Below are 12,103 nucleotides of genomic sequence, written 5' to 3'. Positions count from 1 at the left end.
GAATTCTTGGAGTAAATTCTAACGGAGTTTCTGGAGCTATTCCTGGAATCCCTGTAGTAACTCTTTAAGGAATACTGTACCTGAGATAATTCCGGGAGGAATTCCTGGAAAGTTAACCAAAGGAATTCTTGAAGGAAGTTCTAGAGACATTTCTTGAGAAAATCCTGGAGTAATTCCTGGAGTACGTTCTGGAATAGTTCTTCAAGACGAATTCCTGAAGATATTCCTAAGCAATATCTGGAGAAGTTCCTGAAAAAAATCGTGAAGGAATTCCTAAAAGATTGGCTGGAGGCACTTCTGGAGGAGTTCTTTAAGGATTTTCTGAGGAAATTCTTGAAGCATTTCCTTGAGGTATTTCTAAAAGAAATGCTGGGAGGAATTTCTGGAAAAAATTCAGAAGCAATTTTTTGACGAACTCCTGGAGTAATTCAAAGAGAAATTATGGGAATTCTTGGATTGTTTCCGGGAGGAATTCTTGACGGCTTTCCTGGAGTAGTTCCTGGAGTATTTCTTGGAGGAATCCCGTAAGTATTTCCTTGTAGAATTCCTGGAGAATTTTTTTGAGGACAGGCTGAAGTAGTTCCTGGTAGAATTTCCGTAGAAATCCCTGAAGACATTTCTGAAGCAATTCGTGGAGGAATTCCTAGAATTATTCCTGAAGCAATTCTTGGAGTAATTCATGGAGTATATCCTGGAAGACTTTATGGAAAAATTCCTGAAAGAATTCTTGGAGGAATTTTCGGAGGAATTGCTGGAGGATTTTCTGGAAAAGTTCGTGGATGAATTCCTGGAGTAATTCCTGGTGAAATTCCTGGAGGAATTCCTGGAGTATTTTCAGTAGGAATTTCTGGCGGAATGCCTGGAGGAATTTCTGGTGGATATTCTGTAGGAATTCCTGGTGGAATCCCTAGAAGATTTATTAAAGGAATCACTGGCGAAATTTCTGGACGAAAGAAATCACTGGCGATATTCTTAGAGGAATTCCTGGAGTGTTTTCTGGAGGAATGTCTGGAGGAATTTCTGGAGGATATTCTGTACGAACTCCTGGAGGAATCCATAGAAGATTTATTGAACGAATCACTGGCGAAATTTCTGGACGATTTCCTGGAGGAAATACAGCAAGGAATTCTGTAGGAATCTCTGAAGAATTTTCTGGAGCATTTAATGGAGAAATTTATGAAGGAATCACTGGAGGAATTCCTGGAAAAAATTTGGAGGACATCTTGCAGTAGTTCCTGGATAAACATCTGTAAGAATCCTGTAGGAATACCTGGAGTAACTCACGGAGAAATTCTTGGAGTTATGCCTGGAGTATTTCCAAGAAGACTTCCTGGAAAAATACCTGATGGAATTTCTGGAGGTATTCCTTGAGGAATTTCCGGTGGAATTCTTGGAGGAACTCCTGGAGTAGTACCTGAAGTAATTTCTGGAGGAATTCCGGGAATAATTTATGGAGAAATTCATGAAGTAATTCTTGGAGAAATGCCTGGAGTACTTTCTGGAGAACTTTTTGAAGAAATCCCTGTAGAAATTCCTAGAGGTATTCTGTGAGGAATTAATAAGGGAATTTCTGGAGGAATTACTGAAGGAATTTCTAGAGGAATTTCTTGATGATTTCCTGGGATGAATTTCCTGATGATTTCCTGGGAGAAATTCTGGAAGGAATTCCTTGGAGGAACCTCTAGAGAATCTCCTGCAGCAATTACAGAAGGAATTTATGGTGGGATTCCTAGAGGAATCCCTGCAGGATTTCCTGGTAGAATTTCGGGATAAATTCCTGCAGGAACTCATGGAGGAATAACTGGAAGAATTCTTGGGGGACACCGTGGAAAAAATTCTAGAGGAATCGTCAGAGGAATTCCTAGATGATTCCTTGCAGGAATTCTTAGAGAAAGTTTTAGAGCAATTTATTGAAAAATTGTCTTGTGGAAGAATTCCTGATGAAATCACTTCTACAATTCCTGAAGAGAAATTCCTGTAGGAAATTCGAGATGAATTTCTGGAATTATTCCTGGAAGAACTACTGGAAGAATTTTTAGTTGACATCGTGGAGGATTTTTTGGAGAAATCCCTTGAGGAAGTCCTGATGGTATTAATACAGGAATTTCTGGAGAAATCCCTTGAGTCCTTCAGTAATTCTCGGGAAAAATCCTGAAGAGAAGCTTGCATTATTGCTGGAGAACTGCTGCATTAATTTCCAGAGTTATAATGGAGAAATTCCCAGTAAAATCCTAGGGTGATTCTACGACAAATGCTGGAGGAATTCTTGAGCTAATTCTCAAAAAATTCCCTTGGTATTTTTGGGGGTTCCCTGGAGGAATGCCTGGGGAGCTCCTGGACTCACTCTCAGGAACTTCAGGAGGGCTTCCCGTTGAACTGAAAATAAATAAACTGTGGGAAGCTACTCCTGGAGGAATTTCTGGAGAAAAATTCTAAACCAGTTCTTGAAAGTATCCCAGAAGAAATTTTAGTAGAACTCAAAGACAAAAAACCAGACGGAGTAGCTGGAGAAATACCAGGAAGGACTCCTAGAAGAATCTCATTAGAGGTTTTCCAGAAAGAACTACGGGAGAGTCCCAGAGAGCATTCCAAGGGAAATCATAAAAAAAGCTGGAGGAATCCCAGATTCCTGTAGACATTACAAAAGAAAGTTCTGGATGAATGTACATCAAACACACTGGAGAAAGTGCGCAGAAACAAAAACTAAAATAAATGACAACCGCTTCATACTGTGCGTGCGTTCGCGCAACATAAATTGCTGGTGCGCAGGCGCTATAGCCCGGTGAGCATTGTGTGCAGTGAGAACGAAGCGACAAAAGCCCTATCGAGTCTCGGCCGCGGCCCCGGCCCGGACCCAGTCTCGGCCCGTAGGTTTGAATATCCCTTAAAACGGTGCCACCCAGCGGTATGATCTCGCTAAATTCCACCAGTGAGTGGGTTTGGGTGTATGGCATCTAGGCGAATTGAATCTTCACCCAAAGAAAAGGATGCCTTGAGATTGATTCATAAACATAGCGCGCAATTTGCCGTTCACTGTTGGCTCTGTCAAACGATGACCGCCGCCGCGACGCTGGACTTCGTTGCCATGCGCACGACGACCAACAGCAAGCAAACGTGTAGGGTTGCCAGACAGTATTGCAATAAAAACATTGATTTATTTCACAAAATTTTGAATTCAAGATTGTGACAAAACTATGAAAGATACAATGTTGCACCAAAGGACAGTTTGGTAGCGTATCAAAAAATGAATGTTTTGTAGAAGAACATTTTTCACATTTATCACGTTTTTCACGAGTAAACTATCAAAAAAGGTGAAAAGGGGGTACATTTTTAGGCACTTTTTACATAAAAGTAAAAATTTATGCACTTAAATGACTTTTTATCAATTACCTGTCCAAAGAGCATTAAAAGACAAAGCTTTAGGCTTTCTATCCATGCGCTAAGATTGATTATACGGTTCATAGTTTCTGAGTTAGAGATGTTTAAAGATGGGGTAGATTAATAACACTAATTTTTGAATAACTCACTTAGCAGTGATTTCCGACCCTACCTGTAGAACAATTTTTTGCTGCAAATATGGTCTACTTTCACCTCCTTTCGGGTGTAACACGAATTACCAGTCACCCTGTATATAGTTTTGGTAGGTCATAAATTTCGGTGTTGTTGAGTGATTCAAACGCATTGAGGTGATCAGTCTCGTTGCTGTTTTGTTTCACGGTATTATGTTGTATATTCGGTTGAGTTTCCGTTTTCTTGGACATGGCTCTAGTGGTAACTTTGAGCACTGCCATGTTTTTGAGTATGTCTGAATCGAGTTTGATTCGTGAGAGAGCGTCTGCTCCCACGTTCGTTTTACCTTGTACATATTGGATATCATAATCAAATTCTTCCAGTTCTAATCTCATACGAGTTAGTTTTGAAGTAGGGTTCTTCATCGAAAACAAATAGACTAGAGGTCTATGATCTGTTTTGATTGTGAATTTTGTTCCTATTAGATAGGGTCGAAAATGTAACACTGCCCAGTGGATGGCTGTCAATTCTTGTTCAATTGTAGATTTATTTGATTCACCTTTAGTAAATGCTTTACTTGCAAATGCAATAGGTAAATCAACGTTGTCATAACTTTGGGCAAGGATTGCACCACATGCTACTTTCGATGCATCTGTAATTAAGACAAAGTTTTTCTTGAAGTCAGGAAATCTCAGAACTGGAGGTGAAATTAATTTCCTTTTCAACGTTTCAAAGGCTGTTTTGCACTCTTCGTTCCATTCGAATACTGCATTTTTTCTCAAAAGTTTATTAAGTGGGTGTGCTATATGAGCAAATTTGGGAATAAAACGTCTGTAAGAGTTGCAGAACGCAACAAATCTTCTAACTTCATCTGAGGTTTTCGGAACTGGAAAGTTTTTAATCACATTATATTTTGATGGATCCGGTAAAATGCCTTTTTCTGAAATATGATGTCCTAAATAGGTAACATCATGTTTGAAAAAATTGCATTTTGCTGGATTCAGTTTCAGGTTATATTGCCTTAATCGTTTGAAAACTGTCTCTAGGTTTTTAAAATGGTGATTTACCGAGCATCCGACTACAAGGATGTCATCGATGTACAAGAAGGCACACTCAGGGGGTAAACCACTGAGAGCAATCGTCATCATCCTCTGGAAACTATTGGGAGAAACATTAAGTCCAAAGGGAAGACGATTGAATTCATAATGTCCGGAAGAGCTCGAAAAAGCTGTGTAATGTTTAGAATTTTCGTTCAACTCGATCTGGTGAAAACCAGATGCAAGATCAAGAGTTGTAAAGTACTTTGCCCGTCCAAGGTTGTCTAACATCTCGTCGATCCTTGGTAATGGGAATTTGTCTGCAATAATGGTTTTATTAAGTTGGCGGAAATCAACTACTAGTCGCCATTTTTTCTCGTCGTTGTTGGATTTCTTGGGTACTATCAGAATTGGCGAATTGAAAGGAGATATTGATGGTCTGACTATTTTATCATCGACCATTTTTCGTACTTGTTTATCCATTTCTGCTTTATGAGCTTCTGGTATGCGATAATTCTTGATATAGGTGGGGCTATCCGAATTTAGCCTTAAGGTTTGCTTGTAAAAATTATTTGCCGATAACGGTTCATCTTTCAGGACAAAAATATCATTAAAATCCAGACAAAGTTGTTTTAATTTGCTCTTAATACTTTCATCTGGTATAGTCGACAGATTTAGCTCATCAATTAGTTGATGGCTTCTTGTCGAAGTTTCTTTTTGTTTATTCGGATTAACTAATAGGTAATCTTTAAGTGGTACTATTTTGGGTTTAAATGTATGTGGGATAGTTCTTGTACTGCTATTTACATTGAGTACATTGATGAACTGAATCTTATTGTTAATTACTGAATTTCCGATGAATACTCCAGGTTTTATTTGATCGGCTATAACTACACTGTCTTCTTTTATCTCAGGAATAAATATTTGTTTGATCACTTGGCATCTAGGTGGAATTACGAGGTGATCTTGAAATTTGTCTTCGATCGGAATTTCGAAGTGCTCATTTTTGTAACTAAATGTCAATAACCAAGATTTTAAACATATATTACAGCCGTAGTTTGCCAGAAAATCTCTTCCTAAGATTCCATCTGTACAAATAGGAAAGTTTTTATCTACGACCTGGAAATTCGCGGGTATTTTGTTGTAGTCAATTTTAATATTAGTATATGTGAGTCCAATACTCTCAGTTTTTCCTTCGGTTATTCCGTTTATGATGCACTTTTGTGCGGGATATATATTTTGATTTGGGTTCAGGATATTTTCCTTGATAACTGAAATATCTGCACCCGTGTCTACAATAAGTGTGCAAATTTTTTCGCACATTTCAAGTTTGACTGTTACAAATATAGAATAATTCATATTTATATTGAAGATATTTATCTCCTTGGATGAATTATTTGATCCCCATGCTCCGTTTCCGCCTCGACCTGGGGTTGAGTCGAGGGCTGATTGCCGTTTTCCGAGTAAAACACATTTCTGTTAGGATGATTGCGTTGACTACCTCCCCGTCTATTGTAGTCATTGTTACGGTATCGGCTTTCTGGATTGTAACGATTTTGATCCCGTCCGTAGTTTCCCGAATATTGCCTATTATTGTTGTGAAGGTTGTTGTTATTATTGAATCTTGTATTGCGGTTTACATATCTCCCACGATAGTTTCCGCGTTGAGCATTAAAATACTGCCGATTCCTGTTGGTAAATTTTTGACCAACCATGTGGAATATTTGTTTTTCGCACGCCTCTTGTGTAGTGTTTTCGTTCACCTTTTGAATGGCTTCTCTTACTGACGAGTAATTGCCAGCTTTCAGGATTATTTTAGTTTCGGTATTTTTGATACCGTTTATCAATGTATCAATACCTGCTTTAGCAGCCATTGATTTAGCAATTTCTGTCGGTATTTTTTGGGACACATATATGTTTTGGAGCTGAGTGGTTAGCGAATCAACATCCGTGCAAAATTTTTCTAGATCGTTCTTTTTGCTACTTGCTTTAAGTTTGGCCATAATATTTTGTGCTGTGATCGTTTCGGTACAGCGTGCTTTCACATCTGCAATAATATCATCAATTGTCTTTACATCCTCAGGTAGACCTTGTCTTGCCTTACCAGTCAAGCGTGTCTTTAAAAATTTTGCTGCCATCTCCATATGATTATGACTTGTAAATTCTTTGAGGAGGTTAGCTCCATCAATAAATGTATTTAAATTGGCGGAGCATCCGTCGTACGTCTGTACGATAGCGGTTGCTGTTTTAATGTCAAATTGTTCTGCCATTGTGTTGGATTGTATTGGATCTTTTCTAAGTTTTTTACAGATTATCGCAAGACGAGCAAGGGTCTTAAATGTGTAGTTTGTATTTCGTGCACTACCAATACGTAACTCGATAAAGTGAAAAATTCGGCTAGTTACCGTTCTTACTTCAACGTACTTGGAATCTACGTATTTTTGAGATAAAACATCCTCTAGGGTAGCAAGATCGTCTACAATTATGTTCCTTAACTCTCTAACTCGGTCTAACTTTTGATTTAGAAATGGTTTTGAATAGCTTCTATTGGGGGCCTTTTTGAAATTGTTTTCAATTTTCCTCAAATGTTCGATGTTGGCCTCTATTACTTCCATTAATTAGGCTACTAAAATTATTGCACTCCACTTACGTTTTTTTTTTTTCTTCAGCTTTGAACATCGGCGGCCTGGTAGGTACTCTCGTCGTCGATCTGCATCATCCACTACTATTTCGTCCTTCAAACCCGCCTGCCGATGGTTATCGGCAGTGGTCTCGCCTGCAGTTGATATCGATTTGTATTTTTTCTTTGTGCATTTGCACTTTAGCACTAGATCTTCAGTTGATTTCACGGATTTCCTCACTGTTGGCTGTTCACGTTGTTTAAACGAATTTCTCGCTGCGCCGTCTGCCGCATTTTTGCTTTCGCGAATTTACTGTGTGCACGCAGGCACAGGAACAGGGCTAGCACTGATGCAATAAAAACGATGGTGCCGGCGATGATTCTCGCCTCTGTCGTGCTCAGGCTTACTTCAGTCTTGTTGATAATGGTGTCTGAAAACCAGCTCATAATTATGGCACTGAGCATTAAAGTTCTTCACTGTACTGATTCACACTTAGTAACTTTTCTAAAATCGTTACACTTTTCACCGGTCTAAAATCGTTAGACACTTTTGGTTTTTGGGTTTTCACTCGGGCTCACTGTTCACGGTTGCCAAATCGTGGCATGGTGCCGGAGAAGGCTTTGTGACCGAAATGAAAGAACTTACACGAAGAACGTTGCGTTTCAGAATGAATCATGTATTTCTGGTGCTTGAATGTTTTATAACTAGTTTACAAAAAGGTTAGGTATAACTAAAACACAGAGCCAGCGTGATGCGTCGGTCGTCAGGGTTAAACGCTACCAATGTGTCGCGCAGCTGTTGAGTTGCGCTTGCATCAGCATTAAGAAAATGGTCAGGGTTGCGTCGAGGGTGTTTTGCTTTAATGGTCTTTTATGACAACAATAAAAGGAAAGCAGAAAAGAACTGCAACGTTTGGAGGTCGTCGCTCAATTATGCAAATAAAGAGAAAGTTGTGGAAAGTTCTGGAATGTGACTATGTGATGTGATAGGGTTTAGTTTTATGCTGTGAGGTTGAATATGAATGCTACAGTTTTCTGATGAATTATCCTGAGAAATCCCTATAGAAGAGTCCTTGAAGTAATTTCTAGGGGAATTGTTAAAAAATCCCTGGAGAAATTCATTAGACGATTCCTGGAGGAATCTCAGGAGCAAATCCTGAAGGAATGCCTGGAAGAACTTCTGGACAAATTTCAGGTGGCCCTGGATGAATTTCTAAAGGGATACCTGGATGCAGAAATAAAGGGATACCTGGATACCTGGATGATTTGTTGGAGAAATTCCGGGAGGAATTCCTGGAGAAACTCCTGGAATAATTTCTGAAGGAATGCCTGGAGGATTTCGTGGAGAACTTTCAGGAGGAATTGCTGAAGGAATTTCTGAATGCACTTTTGGAGGAATTCATGGATCAACTCCCGAAGAAACTCCTGGGAGAATTCTTGGATTAAATCCTGGGGGAATGTTTGGAGAAAATCCTAGAAAAATGCTTGGATGAATCCCTGGTGGAGTCTCTGGAGAAATCTCTTAAGGAATCCGTGGAGAAATTCCTGGTGAAATCCCTGAAGGGACTCCTAGAGAAATTTCTGGTGAAATTGCTGCAGGAACCCCTGGAGGAACTCTTGGAAGAATTTCTGGATAAATTTCCGGAGGAATAGAGAGAGAAATTTTGGAAGAAAATCCTGGAGAATTTTATGGAGGATTTAGAACTAGAGGAGGAATCCCTGGAATAATTGCTGGAGGTATTTTTGGAGGAATTCCTGGAGGATTCCCTACAGCAATCTCTAGAGGATTCCCTAAAGGAATGCCTGGAGGAATTCTTGGAGTAATGCCAGGATAAATTCCTGGCGGATTCCCACGAGGCATGTCTGTAGTATTTCTGAAGGAGGAATTCCTGGCCAATCCCAGGAAGAATTCTTGAAGAAATCTCAGGGGGAAATATTTACTGAAGAAATCGCGTAAGGAATTAATGGAGAAATCCTGAAGGAATCCTAAGAGGAGTTCGTGGAGGAACTCCTGGACGAATCCCTGTAGCAGTTTTTGAATGAATTCCTTCCCTGGAGGAATTCCTGTTGAAATCCCGGGAGGAGAGCTAAGATGCAGGCTTTGTCCCAGGACGTCATGAAGAAGAAGAAGAAGAAGAAAAACAAGAAGAAACACATGCTTGCGGGTAGAACAAAAATCGTTGCTAATGTTTTGGTCAATGCTGTACATACAAAGAGGTAACAGTTACTTAATAATCTTATTCAATACCACAAGCGGAGATTCGAGTGTACATCTATCCTCGCATCTATCATAACATGAGTTGAGGAGCTGATAAAATTGACACCCATTATCTTCGATACCTAGATGACCGTATTTATGAACTAGGTATAAAATTAACTCAGCATCCCATTGATAACGACAGTACACGGAGACGTTCGAAGCATACTAAACCTCCATTGTTAGTGATGTTTAGTAAAACCAAGTGAAATGGCAAAACTCTCCACTATAGAATCCTTGTTGATTCCTGTGCTCTTTGTGGCAATTGCTACCGCAACCAACTACAAACTGCAGTTTCAGGCATCGGACACTGAAGTCACCATCAACCCCACCAGACAAACGCTAACAGTACAGCGCAATGGAAAGGTTGTTCAAGACGTCCTAATGGACCGAGACATTCAGTCGGCAAACGAGTATGAAGAAACACTTGGTGGATTTGTGTTGCGTAACCGACGTGGAGAGGAATTCGAGTTCACCAAAGATGTAGACCAGCCGGGACTGTCGTTGCTTACCGTTGCCAGAAGAAGCCGACACCGTTCGCGGATGGTATCCGATTGTGTGAAACTTCGCGGGTCCAACTGGTTCGGAGGACCAGAACAGAAGAATCAATACTGGCCGATTCAGAAGCTACACCTGCAGGACTATTCCTACCTGTCCAAACAGGTGGACAACTGCGCAGTTGCCGAACGGTACTGGTTGAACTCGCGGGGGTCGTTCGTTTTCGTGGATGACGAATCTCCGCTGTTCTTGGATCAGAACTCCCGCATGCCGGGTTACATGTGCCTGGAAGCGAAGAAGTCGCTGCCTTACGATACGTACGACGAGACGTACTCGTTCGTCTACCAAATCGGAGTCGGCGTAGATGCCAGGGAAGCTCATCTGGGTGCAGTGCAGAACGTTCTTGGAAAGCCCACCGGACATCCGGCGGAGGAGATGGTCAAGTATCCGATTTGGTCTACCTGGGCACGCTACAAAAGAGACATTAACGAGGCGGTAGTCTTGAACCACGCCGATGATATTGTCAAGAATGGGTGGGCGAATTCCCAGTTTGAAATTGACGACTTCTGGGAGACATGCTACGGATCGTTGACAATCAACACTACAAAGTTTCCGAACATGAAGCAAACCGTGGCGGACATCAAGGCTAAAGGATTGCCCCGAGTCACCTTGTGGGTCCACCCCTTCATCAATAAGGTTTGCGAACCCTTCTACTCCGAAGCCAAGGAACGCGGATATCTGGTTACGGATCATAACGGGAACTCGGATCACTGGTGGTGGAACAGTGGGATGAACGAATCTGTTTCCATAGATTTCACGAATCCGGAAGCGGCCGAGTGGTTCTCTCAACGTCTACGAAACATCCAGGAGCAGTACGGAATCGACAGTTTCAAGTTCGATGCCGGCGAGACCGATTGGATTCCAATGGATCCCGTTCTCAACGGTCCTCGTTCCAAGCATCCCACCCTGTATACAAACGACTTTCTACGAACTGTCGCCAAGTTCGGAAACCTGATTGAAGTTCGCTCATCGCATCGTACCCAAGATCTTCCGGTGTTCGTGCGGATGCTGGACAAGGATACCGAGTGGCACGGTACCAATGGACTGCCCACGTTGATCACCACACTGCTGCAGATGAACATGGCCGGGCATCCGTTGGTTCTGCCGGATATGGTCGGTGGCAATGGGTACGATCCGGGGGTAGCCGACGGCAACAATCCACCTAGCAAAGAGCTCTTCATTCGGTGGCTGCAGGCGAACGTGTTCATGCCAAGCATCCAGTTCTCGTACGTTCCGTTCGATTTCGACGAGGAAACGATAAGAATTTCCAAGGAGATGACCGACCTTCACGAGAAGTACAGCCCGCTGATCATGGAGCGTTTCAGGGCGGCCGTTTCCGGTGGGTACCCGGTGAATCCGCCCGTTTGGTGGGTGTCTCCTGAGGATACGGTGGCTCAGGCTATTGACGATCGTGAGTATCTTCTTGGTGTTTTCTTGGTAAATACGATTATTTTATGAATTTTATTTTGCAGAATTCCTTTTGGGTGATGACGTGATTGCAGCACCGGTCATTGTGGAAAACGCACGGATCAGAGATATCTATCTTCCCGAAGGCGAATGGGTCGATGGGAATTTGGGTACGGTTTACGAAGGTCCGGTATGGCTTCGAGACTATGAAGCTCCTTTGAACGTGCTGCCTTATTTTGTAAGGAAATCTACGTATCAGAGATTATAACTGGTAATCGAATGGTTGTAGGGTTAATTTTAAGTTTTTCGGCTACGCAGTCTTTAAAAACTAACGACGTTTGTTGTTATCCCAACGTTTCGACGCTTGGTGGGCGTCTTCCTCAGGGGGTAAATTCTAATAAATAAACAATCACATTTGGTATGAACTTGCTCTAGTTCTATTATACATCTTTAAATTACATCTTCATCAATAGTTTTAGATTACTATATTTTAATCACAGCTAGAGATGTTATAATATGAAGACATGTTTTCATTTTTTTTTCCAACATTTTACGCGCCAATTGCTGTCAAAACCATGCTCGCTTTCCACTATTTTTTTCTTCTCTGAGCAATAGGGGGGATAATCTGCTCAACAGACACTTGAACAAGGAGGTCCAAGTAGTGTCAGGTTGGAGACCACCGCCTACAGGCAAAGTAGAAAACAGGACTACACC

The 12,103-nt window shown here is 41.3% G+C and overlaps 1 protein-coding gene and 1 long non-coding RNA gene across 2 annotated transcripts in view; both read left to right on the top strand.

Annotated features, from left to right (window-relative positions):
• Nucleotides 1-12,103, top strand: part of LOC134291450 (uncharacterized) — a 383,602-nt gene that overhangs the window by 26,396 nt on the left and 345,103 nt on the right. The gene's annotated exons all lie outside the window — the stretch shown is intronic.
• Nucleotides 9,419-11,821, top strand: LOC115266992 (myogenesis-regulating glycosidase-like). Its single transcript, XM_029873744.2, has 2 exons — nucleotides 9,419-11,393; nucleotides 11,455-11,821. Exons 1-2 carry the CDS (start codon nucleotides 9,635-9,637, stop codon nucleotides 11,655-11,657), a joined length of 1,962 nt encoding a protein of 653 aa, XP_029729604.2. The 5' UTR covers nucleotides 9,419-9,634; the 3' UTR covers nucleotides 11,658-11,821.

This window comes from Aedes albopictus, chromosome 3, assembly GCF_035046485.1.
Source record: "Aedes albopictus strain Foshan chromosome 3, AalbF5, whole genome shotgun sequence".
Lineage (NCBI taxonomy): Eukaryota > Metazoa > Arthropoda > Insecta > Diptera > Culicidae > Aedes > Aedes albopictus.
The sequence above is the reverse complement of the archived record's forward strand: the minus strand, read 5'-3'. Positions and strand labels throughout refer to the sequence as shown.